Raw genomic sequence first — 14,613 nt, forward strand, 5'->3', positions numbered from 1 at the left:
GACCATCCCTGGAGGGGTTTAAAAGACAGGTAGATGTGGAACTTGGAGACATGGTTTAGTGGTGGAGTTGGCAGTGCTGAATTAACACTTGGACTTCATGATGTTGAGGATCTTTTCCAACCTAAAAATAAGTTTGTAGATTGAACATCTGGTGCAAGTTTGCAAGCAAGAATGGAAGGACAAGAGAGGAAGCCTAGTGAAGTCAGACATGTAGGTTGCTCCAAGGCTGGTTTTGCAGCAAGTGAATTTACTTTGGAAAGGACTTAACTAAACATACGGAAACATCATTGTGACTTCTTTTGCTGTTTGCAGGTCAATAGCTTTGACATAAGCAACGTGTCCCACAACCACGCTCGAGCGGTGCTGTCGCAGCCGTGCTCGGTGCTGCACCTGACGGTGCTGCGGGAGCGGCGCTTCGGCAGCCGCACGCACGGCCACGCTGACGCGCCGGGCTCCGGGCGGGAGGACAGCTTCCAGGTGACCCTGCACAAGCGCGACTCCAGCGAGCAGCTCGGCATCAAGCTGGTGCGCAGAACGGACGAGCCGGGGGTTTTTATCCTCGACCTCCTGGAAGGGGGCTTGGCTGCTCAGGACGGCAGGCTGTGCAGTAACGACCGCGTGCTGGCCATTAACGGGCACGACTTGAAGCACGGCACGCCGGAGCTTGCTGCTCAGGTTATACAGGTAATTCGCTTTCCCTGCCTGAGCCCTTAGCTCGGCTTTGTTTCTAGAGTCTGTTCCCAGACAGAACAGCTCGTGTGACACAGCCTAAAAGCCTGTGTCAATGTGATTTACATCGGTTTATGTTTTGAAAATAATAGTGAAGAACAGCATCTGCTTTGGCACCTACCACATGAACTTCACCTCCGCAGAAGTGAAAAATGCGTTAGTCTTCCCTGGAATGCAGCCTGAAGGTTAGAAGACAGCTCATGTAGCAAGGAGCATAGCCTATTGTAGCGTACTGCTTAGCAGGGAAGAAGAAAACAAAGAGGATTATTATTATTCTATTTATGTATGTATTGTATTTTAATCTCTCAGTAAGCTCTATAGAAGTGGGCTTTATTTTTTATTGATTTGCTTGTGCATGGAATTGAGTTAAAACAAGAAAGTAATTTGTCAGACGTCAGAGTCAACAGGTAGCAGCTGGGAAGTCAAATAGAGGTTTTCCATGAGTTCTGCATGGTACACATAATTTTCTAAGTGTTCATAAGAGGGCTATTTCCAATATCCAGTTATGTCCTGAACACAAATACTACCCAAAGCTTGTTGCAGTGTGACATATGACCCATCTGTGTCCTCACAGGAAAACCTTTACTCCATGCTTTTTTCCCAGTCTGTAAGGAAACAGATGCAGCACTTTGCTACTTCCTGCTGATGGGAGGTTGGTGAAAATAGCTTTGTTTTTAGGAAGGTTGGAATATACCAGTGGTATGTTCCTGCAGTCTAGTGCAGTCATCTTTGCTTAAAGCACCACATAGAAATCCCTGATACAAATGAGTAGTAAATACTTGTTTCAGGAATCATTTCAAGAGTTTTCCTTGCAATGAAATTAAAATAACAACAATCTTGGGAATTATAATTTCAGTTTCCCAATGTGATTGGAATTTAGCACCGGGTAACTTTTACCTTTTGAGGTGTGGCTTTGCAGCAGTAAAAGGAGTTGATGTTTTATTAATATCCTATAGCTGGGTCTCCCAGGGGAATATTATGGTATGCTCATGCATTACATCTTTCTTGCGAGTATCTTTGGGAAGTACCAGAGATGTTCAGAGCTTTTGATCAAAAGCTGCAGATCTCGGAGCTCTCACATAGGCATTTCTTCCATTTATTGCTATGTGTTGCTGGAGTTCACAGAGGCTGCAAATGGAATGGGGTGAATTTTAATGCTTGGAGCTTTGTAACACAAAGTGAGAAATGTCCTTTTGACAAAGGATTTTTAGGTGATGTAAAGGTAACATCAGAGGTGAAGGAGGAATGTTAATTTCCCCTCCATTTTGCGGGGAATTGCAAAAATAATCAAGTAAATGAGAGTGCAGTCTAAAAAGGAACTGGAAAACAAGGTCTGCTGTTGTCTTGTTTCACATTCTGTCATGTTTTCCTCCCTTTCTAATGATCAATATCTATCAAACTTGATGATGTTTGATGACCTAATGTATTCAACAGGCGAGCGGGGAGAGAGTGAACTTGATCATCTCTAGACCCCTGAAGTCACAGACAGTCAGCATTATCCGAGACACCGGGACTCACAACAGCAGCTCACACCAACACCAGTCCCAGCAGCTGTTTCACAGCAGACCTAACTCACATAAGGTTGGTGCCTCCCCTTCTGAAAGGAAAAAATACTGGTTTACTCAGGTGCTGGTGTGTGTAGCAAGGCAAAGCTACAAGAAAGGGTTATATTTTTTTAAAAATCAAATTAATAAAAGAATGATTATTACTTCCAACTTCTCAAGTCCTATATCATGTGTGGAGTAGGAACAGCAGGAAAAAAAGATACACAACCGGTTTTCAGTATGTTTTTGGATTTGCTGACTACAGTGAAAGAAGCAAGTCCTGTGAGTTCATACAGCTGTGGTTGTTAGACCTTGTATGAGACAGTGGCTGGTACTCCTGCATGGAAGGGCTGTCATTCAAGACTGTTACACTTTTTGTTGCTCTGTGCTGGCTGCAGCCAGGAAAGATGTGAGGTGCCCACCATCCAGCGTATAAAGAGCATGTTGGAGGGATGTGTCATCTCCTTCATGAGTCAACAGTCCTGGCTGCAAGGCTGCTGAGTCTCAAGAAGAGAGAAAGGCAAAATGAAGAGACTTTCATGAAGCCACTGTTATTTGGAAGACATGCTAAAATGGAGCCCGTGCTCGAGATGTCCTTGTAATTAGAAAAATGCAACTTGCCACTCTTAAGTTGACTTAGTGAAATAATTGTGATGTTGACCATGTCAACAAATCCACCTTTCCATCTGTCCACTCTATTTGCTTTACTATTTACTGTCATATACTTCTGTTGGGATAGCTAACATGCGTTGATAGTATTTTCTTTTAAAAGTGGGGATCATTTCAGAAGAGAACAAATGAGGCTCTAGGAAGGTTGTTTTCCTCCTGAGGGATAAAGGTGAGGCTCCTGAATGCCATGGCTACAGCACTGGGCCATACCCACGCAGTGATTAGTTTGTTGATGTCAGAGCTTGAGGCAAGTTTGCATGTGCTGGCATGAGCTGTGCTCTTACCACAGTTGATCCAAAGTTGTATGAGTGGATTTCCCTCACAGATCAATGCTATCTTGTGGACTCTTTTAAAATTGGAAGTCCCATGTAACAGCAAGTGATCATTTCTCTCATTAACCTGCAGTTGGCTTTGAAGCCTTGTGGCTTAAAGTATGTTTATATGATTGTGTGGCAGCAGCCAGTCCTGAAACCTGAAGCCCTAGAAATGAACTGTCTTTATAAGCTGCATTGTGTTTACATATAGCTACTTCCATGATTAATGTGTATGTGAGGAGCAGAGGCAGTCAGGAGCATGTGGCATTGGAGGTCAGAGAATACAATGTTGTCATTTTCCAAGAGAAGGCAGGAGAATATGTAATTTTTTTTTAAAAGAATATCCCAGGTTATTTCTTTCATTATTTTGGATTCCTTGCAAGTATTCTGTCAATTAAGGTGCTACTACAGGTGTATGTGCAGTGGTTTGAGTCTTTTACTTAATAACCTGAGGGAAAGGCTTCAGCAAATAAAATTTACTTTGATTTAGATTTAGGTATTTTTTTATTGAGCAGAACTAAATACACGCTGAACTCCATCATTCAGTTGTTGGAAAATTTAATATAGGATCTCTTCTTGTTTCAAGCTTGAGTGTTCATTATAATTATTAGGGAGGCTGCCCAAGGTACCCATTACAAGCCATTAGCAACAATTTGCCTTAGTTTGTGCTCTGGGAGGTTCTACATACCAGCTGCAGCAGGGAACATGATGTATGAGGGCTTTAAAGAGTCTCTTACTGTCATCATGAAAGCACATGTTTTCATTTCTTGGGAGCTTCTTTGTAGTTCTGGGGCATATTCTACTGACAAATGAAGTAATGCTGATGTTCACCAAGACTTTAAAAGATTTTTATCTGGTTTGTCTCCAGACTTTTGACTGTATGGTTTTGTAGTGCAATCCTAAAATTTAGCCTCTCCCAGTGCAGGATGTAAATTAAAACTAGAGTGAGATTTCAAGATAGGTTTTTATAAGCTTTCTATCTATGTTTAAGTATCTACATCCAGGGGGTTTTTGTTGGTGATTTGGGGGGTTTTTTTTGGAGGGGGCAGGGATTTGACCTAGAAGAAATCCAGCCAAAGCTGGTTTCTGCTACTTAGTCCTTCTAAACTGTTCTGTTAAAGTGGCACAGTGTGGCTTTGGGGTGTATTTAGTTGGTTTGTTCTGGTTTTCAGTTTTGGTTTGCTTGATTTTTTTCCTTAGTTTTAACAATGTTATTTCTCCTTATGAAACAGGATCTCTCCCAGTGTGTTACCTGCCAAGAAAAGCACATTACTGTGAAAAAAGAGCCACATGAATCTCTGGGAATGACAGTGGCAGGAGGCAGAGGCAGCAAAAGTGGCGAACTGCCCATCTTTGTGACAAGTGTGCAGCCTCACGGGTGCTTGGCAAGAGATGGCAGGATTAAACGAGGTGGGGTTTGGCTTCCCTGGTGGCATAGCTACCTCTGGTTGCTTTTTGATCACTACATTCTCTGGAATCAGGTGGTGTCAAAAAGTCTTCTCGCAGATGTAGGAAAATGCTTATGGATGCTTTTCTTCATGATTTAATAATGGAAAGACAGTATTTAGTGTTGCACTTTCACCTTTTATGGGAAGGGGATGTTTACAGCATGATAGCAGGGGAAGTGGATAAGATCAGGAAATGTATGGTTAAATTCTTTAAAGCTGATGGTAATCCCCTGAGCTGAGGGTCTGCTGTGATGCAGACACATCCTGTTTTCATGTTTGATTTAGTGGGTTGTACCACATCTCTGTCCAAGGAATCTCTGCTCCCTAGTATTAATATCTGAACAGCAGAGAAGCTCTGATGACAGGCCATAGCTCACCCACACAAAATTTGCACCAAAAGCTACATCAGTGTTAATCCTGGTTGCCAAAAGCTTTCTTATCCTCTGGGACATCATGAGTTTGCTGGTATTTGGGGGTGCTGCAACACCTGTCCTTGTTCTCTGGCTTTGTAAAAGAGAATGAGGAGGCAGAGGTTAGGCTCAGCATGGTTGAAGGCAGTCCTGCATAATTGATAGAAAAGCATTTGATGATTAAAACGTATTATGTCATATGTGAATCAGAGACTGCCTATGGGATCTCTGTGATTCACATTTCACAGAATTACAGAATGTTTCAGAAAAGAAATTTAGGGAAAAAACTTCACAGATTGTACATTTAAGAGAACAGTGTAGGAGCATCCTTCTATGCTTCTGAGAAGGGGAGATTTACACCCACACACCAGCAGGTATGCTTTCTTTTTCTGTACTACTATGAAAAACACACTAGATAGAACAATCACTATTGTTCTTTCATTGTGTAACATTAAAGTAGCCACAGAAACTACTGGGAGGAAAATCCTTTCAAAAACTGAGTCTCATACCAAATGTGACCCAGGTGTTTGCACTTTTGCTCTGGTTTTTCTGACTTTCAGTGGTGAGACATTGTGTGAAAAAGGAGTCTGCCACTGGATGGTTAATAACATTCTTGTTTTCCTCCTGGGGTTTTTTAAAAAATGTAGAACTAAAATTGTGGAAATCTTTTTCTGGCTTTGACTCTTTCCAGATTAGCTTTGTAGAGATGCTTCTTGTCTTTCTTTGAATTAACTGAGTTTTGTACCAAACTTTCCAGTAGTTTTTGATTTCCATTTCGTTCTCCCAAGTAACAAGTTATTAAAACCAGATTAATTAAAGCACTCTGTGGAACCTCACCTGTCTGCAATAATTAGTTACCTTGAGGTGCCTGCATTGTTCCTGCCATTATTCTTCCTTCACTTCTAAAGTTAGGGTGAACCCAAGATCCTTATCTGAAAACAGTTGTGTCATGGCATCTGCAGTAGCAGTTACAGCCAAGCTGGTGAAGTACCTAAGTAATTTTTATTTTCAATTTTCAGGGCATTATACACAGGAGTCACAGTATTTGGTGTGTATGTGGAAATAAATTGCACTGATTCAACTTGATACAAGCTCAATACATTAAAGTTTCAAACTGACAATATGAAGGCTTCAGTCTGTTAGTTCAGACTGTCTCAGGACCAAAGACTGCAGTATGGAATGAAAGCCTGGCGTGGGAGGTGCTGTGGTGGGCAGGACTGTCAGACTGATGTGCTCTCCCTCGCGGCTTTGTACAGGTGATGTGCTGCTGAACATCAACGGGATTGATCTCACCAACCTGAGTCACAGCGAGGCCGTGGCCATGCTGAAGGCTAGTGCTGCCTCTTCAGTAGTTGCCCTGAAAGCCCTGGAAGTCCAGATCGTAGAGGAACAGCCCCAGGCTGATGAGGAACAACTGAGTACCATCAGTGAAAATGAATACGATGCCAGCTGGTCACCGTCGTGGGTCATGTGGCTGGGACTGCCAAGGTATGGAATTAATCAATTAAGTACTTATTTAGCTGTTTCAAACTAAGTCAAGCAGAGATGTGGATAGTTGCAGCACATCTGCCCTTATTTCTGCCTGGCCATCTCAGCTGTGTTCAGTTGGCAGTGTGCTTAGGAAGTGGGCTGCGAACAGAAGCAATGTGTCCTTAGGAAACTCGAAGATGAATAGACTGGATTTATCCCTTCACAAACTATGGTAACTACCCACGTGGAGTCTTCTGTTCAGACACAATTAATCTTTTTTATTGTTTTATTGTACTGTAACTTTCTATAGAATATCTAAAACCCGAGCAATTACTAATAAAGTCACCAAGTATATATCCATCTGTCTCTTTGCTAATCCGCCAAGTTCATGAGGCCAAATACTTAACTTCAGAATATTGCATCAGATTTTGGCCATTCTGACAGACTCTTGACATGTCCTGTGCCAAGACTGTAGCCGTGTAACTGTAGGCTCACATTGGTTTTTTTTTCAAGAATTCACTACCATCTCTGCCAAACACAAAAACTCTCAGAGATTTGCAGCAAGCTCCCTCCTCTTAACTACTCTGCAATGCTGGACATCACTTCATTTGTACTCCTCACTCTCTTGAGGCTGCAGCTGTAATCTCATTCTGGCGTCACTTGTTATCAAGAAGAGCTTCTACTGCAGCTAGTAGAGTTGTTAACTTCAGTCAGGGCATGCAGGTTAATTCCTTTCCCTGTGATGGATTTACCAGATCTGTACTTAAAATCACAACACGAACCAGACAGACTGGGAGCAGAATGCAGCTGAAGATAACACAGCCATGTGTTGGCCCTCCAGAGGTTTCACTTTTTCGGAGTTTACCTGTCAATTAATTTATCTTCTAATTCAGTATTAATGAGTAATCTAAATAAATGGTTCTCGGTTTTGGTAAATATACTTCCTTTTCATGCTTTAGCAGCAGTTTATATCCTACCTAGTGGTTTATTTCTTTCATGCTACAGATGTGGGCTCCTAACATTATGCTATGCATTGTGCTTTAAAGCAGTGCCAAACAACCGTAAAGAACTTGGTATCTTTTTACTGAAAAGTTAATTTCTATGTCTGTTTATTTTTTAAATTACAGTTATTGCCAACTTCACTGGCAAGAATTAATTTTCACTAGGGCTGATATAGTTAGTGAAGTGTGATCTGAATTATTTACATTCTGTGTAATAAAATGGTTAGTCATGTATATTTTCTTTACTGGTGATGAATCAGTACAGAGGTAATGAAGATTGTGCATGGATTTTTAATTTTTACTTAAAGTAGTAAAAGCTTAAACTGGTTGGGGGTGGAAGACAAATGCTCTGCATTTTTGACTTTCAAACTGAACACATCAGGTATTGATTTTCCACCCACATTGTTGCCACCTGTGGAATCGCTAAAATGCAGTTCTGTTGCTGTCAGTTTTCAGAGTTAACTGTGTTTAAGTAATTATTCTAGCACTGCATTACTTCTTTTAAAACACTTTTCTGTCTCAGGATTGTGGGTTTTTTTGGTAATTGGCTTGAATATTGCAAAATTACTTTGGGAACAGAGGTCTAATCACCATCCCTCCCCTTCTCTACCACACTTAGCACAGAGGTAATGATGAGATAGCAGATGTTGTGCCTACTGTAAAACCATGCATGGCTTTTTCTCTTGCTGTCCTGTGCTTCCATCCCCCAGCTGCCTGCATAGCTGCCATGACGTGGTGCTGCGGCGGAGCAATTTAGGGAGCTGGGGCTTCAGCATCGTCGGTGGCTACGAGGAGAACCACACAAACCAGCCTTTCTTCATCAAAACCATTGTTCTTGGAACTCCTGCCTACTTTGATGGGAGATTAAAGTAAGCCAAAGTAACCATGGGAGAAATAATAAAAACAGTAATAAAAGCAACAATAATGAACCACTTTTAAATAGTTATGTGCAGCTAATTGCTTAAGGAAATGCACTGTAGCATCTTGGGGTGCTGGACCATGCAGCCCTGTAGTGCTTTGCCTCCCTAATGAGTGGGATGCAGGGAAGTAACAGGGTGTTTCTGTTGGGCAAGGGGCATCTCAGAGGAGATGGCATCTCCTGTGATCTTCCCCAGCTGTGCTGCTGATGTCACTTGCTGTCTCCCTGTTGAACTCCACTTTAGGCCAAGAGACTATGTGCACTGTATATGTGCAGAAATAGCTAGTTTTTGTCTTCCTATAAAACAGCTAAAATTTAGAGCTTCACTTCTGCAAAGTGGACAAAACTGCTTTATGCTTTCACATAGCCTTCTGAAACCAATGGAAACTGATAGTGAAGATGGGTGCTGCTGCTTTAATAGAAGGGCAGGAAAGTAGGTCATAGATTTCTGAAAAGATGTTAAGGACTCAAGTCCCCATGGCATTACCCTGTCGTCAGTTGGCAGGAAAGTCACTGATAAATGAAGCAAGTTCAACAGAAGCTCCTGAGATGGTGGAGCTGGAGCACTTGCTCTCCCACAAGGAGAAAGCTTCAGGGGCAGCCGGCAGCCCATTCCAGTACTTACCTGGGACATTGTCAAGGAGACAGAGCCCAGTGGTGCAGGGTGAGAGGATGAGTGACAACAGGCACAAGTTGAACTAAAGAGCTTGAGACTGGTTATGATGAGAAACTATTTCTCCATGAGGATGGTCAGGCAATGACATGAGTTGCATGGTCTCTGCCCTTGGAGGTTTCTGTGGCTGCTGGGTAAAGCCCTGAGAGTCCTGGTCAGAGCTTACAGCTGACCTTGCTTGCACTAGAAGGTTGGGCTATAGAGCTCCTGAGGTCCCTTCTGACCTTAAAGAATATATGGTTTTACTTACACATTACATTTGGATGCAGCCCCCAGGTTTAGAACCAAGATATGCATCTTAGCCTCGTGTAGGATTAGTTCAGAACTAGGACTTAAAATTCCCATTAAGGGTTCTCTTGTTTATAAACTTGATTTTTTTTCTGAAGGTGGTAGTCAAGAATATACAACTTGAAGTTTCGTGGCATGATTTTTACATGCAGATTTTCTTACGAAGTGACTTAAGAAAAGAATGTACTTATGCCTAAAGCCTTGACAGTAATTGATTTTTCAGTTCAGTGACTAAATAAATAAATGAAAAAATAACTTGGCTGAACATAAAATTACTTTTTTTTTTTTTTTTAACTGTGGAACAGTTTAGATTAAATTAAACATCTCAGTTCAACTCAAATAATTTCAGATTAGGGACTTAATAACTAGAAGTCTTTACACTAATGGAATTTCAAGCATCATTCCTAAGAAGAGTGGAAGAATCATCATGGTCACATTTACCCCCTTGTAACATATGGAAAATATGCTCATGTGATGTAGTACTTTCTTTTCAAATGTACTGTTCCACTGAAAATACGGACTTAGAAATGGGCCATGTACAAGGGAGAGCCCCTTAGTACCTGCACCTTGAGTTATTGTGGGGCAGGTCTCTTCTGAAGCTGTTCTGTTTTGGTTAAATTACGTAAATATTAGACTGGAGAGGAAGGGAATAAATAACTTCACAGTTCAATAGTTTAGACAGTTTTCTGCTTACGTGATGTGTCTGGTGTGATTTTATAGAAGCAAAATGGCTTCCTCAGAAAGGCTGTGGGAGTGAGATGTCATTCAGTGAACTGTAGCACTTTGGTTTGGGTGATGGGATTCCTTGGCTCAGGCAGAAAAGGACTTTTGAGTGCACATTTGACTGGTGTTGGCAACTGCTCCCTCTTCCTCTGCTCTGCCCTAGGGAAAGCTCAGGAGAGCATCTTTTTGCCACCCATTTTGGTGCCTTCAATACTTGAGAGGATCAGTTTCAGGAAGAGTCCTGTTTGATCTCCAAGTCACATTTGACTACTCTGGGCATTGTCACACACTCTAAGTTGCAAAGCAGAGGTGTCTAGAGAAGGAACATCCTTGATACAGAAAGAAATTAGGTGCATTTGTGAAGTTTCTCTTGAGGTTTTAAAAACCAGAATTTAACCCTTTGAGGTCAATTTTCTCAGGGCCAGCAAATGGCACCCTCACAAATTCTGTTACCCAATCCAAAATGCAGGAATGCTGCAATTGAACCATCTGCTGAGGGACATTTCAAGCCAAATGGTTATATTTGACAAAATCATAAGCCACTGAAAACAAGGTTCTTAGTTGGAATGTGGTTGGTTGGTAACCATAATATCTTTACTTACACCTCCTACAGTAAAGGCATGTTTGGTGTAAATGTGTTATAATCCACACAAACAAACAGAAATGCTTCTGTCATGCACATGCTATCTCATCTTCTCTTGACTCCATTAGGTCTTCCCAAATGTCTCTTCTCATTTTCTGTACAGGTCAGCTCTTAATGCAGAACTGTCTTGGTATTAGAATGGAAATAGAATGATTTGGGAATTTTTCAGATGAGTTTCAGATTAATCCTAGAATAGTTGAAAGTTGGAAGGGACCTTTAAAAAGTTACCTAGTCCAACACTCCTGCAATGGGCAAGGGCATCTTTCAGTAGTAAGACAGACTTCAAGTTGAACTGCTTTGGGAATTTTAGCAACACTTTCCAGCCTGATGTGAAGGAGGAAGGTACCTACCTCGTACCACCCCAGCAGTGAAGTGCTGTTTGTTGGTGTGTGCTAATTACTGCAGAGCAGGGCTCATAATGTGTTCCTTTTTCTTCTTATGTTTTCCAGGTGTGGTGATATGATTGTTGCTGTAAATGGACTATCCACGGTTGGAATGAGCCATTCTGCACTCGTTCCCATGCTGAAGGAGCAGAGGAACAAAGTGACTTTAACTGTGATTTGCTGGCCTGGAAGCCTCATATAGAGTTGTGAATCACTTTGGTTCAAGCAGCATCTTTTTCTAGATAGCTGGCACAAAAATCTCCTCTATCTTTTTTTCCTTATTGATACAGCTGGTTAAAAGCAGGGCCAAAACTGCTGTATGTTCCTTTTTTACAGGCCTCTCAGACTTACTCTACCTGTTCTGCCATCCTGAAATAGCTGTTTCTGTTTGCTATGTCTATTGCTGACACAAATGCAGATATATTCGAGCTCACAGAGAACCCCCCACTCCACTATGGCTGTCATTGAGCTTTTCCCATCAGGCTTGTAGGGTCTGCAGAAGAACTTTGTGGTTCTTTGGGTTTCTCTGTAAAGTCCTCAAGTTGTGTTGTGATATATAAATGTAACATTCATGTGCCCTCTCTTCCTGGCAAAGAGAATGTGTGTCAGTACCAGACTGACACATCTGTCTGCTGCTGTGAACCAAAACCTGTTTCCAAAGGTTCCATCTCTTCATAAAGCCTTCCAGTTTGATCCCATGTTTTGGACTGATTCAAATGTTCCATCTTACTCATCACAAATTACTAGGGTCCCCCAAATTTTTCTTACAGGGCATCAGTGTTCATAGAAAAGTAGGAAAAAAGCCTGATATTACTAGAATTTTTATAAAGTGCAATAATTGGACTCTTTGTTAGGAAACTTTAATATATTACAGAGTTTGTACCCTATACAAGAAATACGGAAGTAATTCCCGTTGCAATGCTGGCAAGGATTCCACGTGCCCAAGGTCGCCTTTGAGTGAATGGCTTGCAGTATTAGACTTTACTTTACAAATGAATGTTTTGCTATGTCAGAGAATTTTGATGAACATTTTTATGAGGATCATTTTTACCGTTTCTATTGTAGTTGTCAGCTCTCTTTATTCAAGTGTGGAAACAATACTTTGACTCGTACTTTCGAAATGAGAGAATTATTTCCAGGGAAAGAAGCAAGCTATTAAGAAACCATATGTTATGGTTTACATATGTTATGGTTTTTAGCAGGCTAGAAGGAAAGCTCTTTGATTTCAAGTCCAACTGCAAAGTAAGCTGCAAAGTTCACTCCTAATGTCACCTCCTGACAAATGTGCAAATGCCTTGACATCAAATGCTGAAAAGAGCTCTTTTGCATTTCGGGATATTTTTTTTCCTTTAGAGAGCACCTGCTATTAAGTTGTCAGTAATGCTGTTTGTCTTGGATTGTATTTAATATTTTTACAAACCAACCTGTAAATTCTAGACTTTGCCTTTCCATGATATTTGCAGGCTAAGCACCCACTTGTTTAAGAAAAGGGGGGTGGAGCACAGAAAGAAATGTGCTGACCTGGAGCTAACCCTGTGTGTTGTCAGTGTTCTCAATATTTGAAAAGAGCTTCATTTATAAACCAGGTTCCCAACCTGAACTGATTTTATGAATGACCTCTGTATTGTATTATTAATTACCAGAGAATGTATTTGAGAGTCACAGCATATTTCAATTGTGAAGCATGAACTTTATTTTCAAACTTAGCTGGTGTAATATCAGGGCATATTATCGCATGTCATTAATTCCAGTAGCTTTGTTTTCAAAAGAAACAAAGTTACTCTTTTGCTAAAAAAAAAAAAAAAACCGACAAAAAAAGTTTAAAATCTCATATGGATGGTTTTATTCCTCTCTGTAATGTATACTATTGGTTTAATTTCATAATATTAAAATAGAAAAGAATGTCCTCTCCAGTATATTACTGTAGTGAGAATCCTTGTTTCTGAAGCAAACACCAAATTTATTTGATACTCTAACTGATAGAAGAACCAGTTTTCTCCCATCCCCAGATGGTGTTTAACTGTATGCTTTGCCCTTAATGCAAACTTTTTTGTGAAGTACATCTTAGTGTGTAGGCTTTAGGGAAGTTTTTGACATATATACTAGATTTAGTGGTTTTTATTTTAAAAATTACACTTTTCATTCAAAATCCTGAAAAAAAATTGTTAGATTTTTTTTTTCCTTTTATGTGTTAAATGTAACAAAAGCATGGGTTAGCTTAAACTGTGCAGTTTTGTTTCTGTGTGCTGTAACTTTTGATCAGAATATCTAAGCGATAAAACTTCAGAATAAATTTACTTCCTGAATCATTTTTCCCCTTTCTCTTGTAGCAGCATAGTTGGGTTTGGTTTTCTGTGCCTTCTGTTTTAAATTATTTCAATATTTTTTTTTCCAAATATTGCTGTCTAATTGTATGGTATTAATGAAGGATGAATGAAAATAAAAGTTCATTCTACACATTGTAATAACTCAAAAGTGTCATCTCACTCTTTGCAGAAGATATTGGGAGCTTGGTGCAGACTTGGTTTAAAGATAAATTTTTTTCTCCTGTGATTTATCATAAATTACAGTTAATGAATATGCCATAAGGGTCTGAGGGTATGCTCATCCAGCCAGGGTGACATACCAGCTGTTTAACCATTAATCCCAGCACGGAGAAGTGTTTCTAAAGTGGAGGTAAGATCTGTGCTTTATGGTACTTTGCCACAAGTAGTGTTTCCTCTTTCCCCCTCCAAGCCAGCTGGTACTGATCAGCTGGAAGATGTTTTCACAGCAGAGACTTGATGCAAGGAGACAGTCTTGCTGGAAACATCAGTTTTACAGCTGTAACTTGAGCCTCCTGGTTATCAGTTCCCATCTCCATCTCCTGCAGGCAAGGATGCTCTATCCTTAGATGTCTGCAATGCTAGAATGAGTCTGAAAACAATTTCTCAGTGATTTGCAGTAAAGTTGCCCAGACTCTCTGTTGCTGCTCCTTGTAGTAGTTAGGAATAGTTGAGTTCCTTTAAAAGAGAACCATGCCTATGTACAGAAGTGCAGAAGAAACCTGCCACGTCTGCCAGTAGGTTATGAGGTCTGCTATTTCTTGTAAGGTGGGAGCCAGACCATCAGAGTTTTGGTTTACAGACAGATGATTGAGTTCATTGCTGCAGGGGGAGGTGCACAGAGCTTTGTGTAAGGTGGTGGACTTGGTCATCTGTGTGCTGGCCCTTCATGGGAGAAACAGCTTTTCCAAACAACCCTAGGGGATCTCCAGTTAAGAATGTGAAAGAGTTTATTCTGTATCACAGCATGCCAATAAAAATTTAGAAAGCTTGTTTGCCATGCTAAACTTTCTCCTTACAGTCATGAACAATCAAGGGGAAAATCAATGTCACAGAAGAATTAAAAATATATATT

General features: G+C 40.7%; 1 protein-coding gene across 5 annotated transcripts in view; it reads left to right on the forward strand.

Annotated features, from left to right (window-relative positions):
- LNX2 (ligand of numb-protein X 2) overlaps positions 1–13,680 on the forward strand; it is a 59,349-nt gene extending 45,669 nt beyond the window's left edge. For all 5 annotated transcript variants that reach the window (XM_041487177.1, XM_041487178.1, XM_041487179.1 and 2 more), the window contains 6 exons: positions 313–684; positions 2,164–2,310; positions 4,489–4,666; positions 6,371–6,602; positions 8,296–8,454; positions 11,281–13,680. In XM_041487177.1, coding sequence (XP_041343111.1) covers positions 313–684; positions 2,164–2,310; positions 4,489–4,666; positions 6,371–6,602; positions 8,296–8,454; positions 11,281–11,416 — 1,224 coding nt within the window. In that variant the 3' untranslated portion in view covers positions 11,417–13,680. The remainder of the gene's footprint in view (positions 1–312; positions 685–2,163; positions 2,311–4,488; positions 4,667–6,370; positions 6,603–8,295; positions 8,455–11,280) is intronic.
- Positions 13,681–14,613: the final 933 nt, after the last annotated feature.

The sequence above is a fragment of the Pyrgilauda ruficollis genome, unplaced genomic scaffold (assembly GCF_017590135.1).
Source record: "Pyrgilauda ruficollis isolate IOZ18807 unplaced genomic scaffold, ASM1759013v1 scaffold8, whole genome shotgun sequence".
In the NCBI taxonomy this organism is placed as follows: domain Eukaryota; kingdom Metazoa; phylum Chordata; class Aves; order Passeriformes; family Passeridae; genus Pyrgilauda; species Pyrgilauda ruficollis.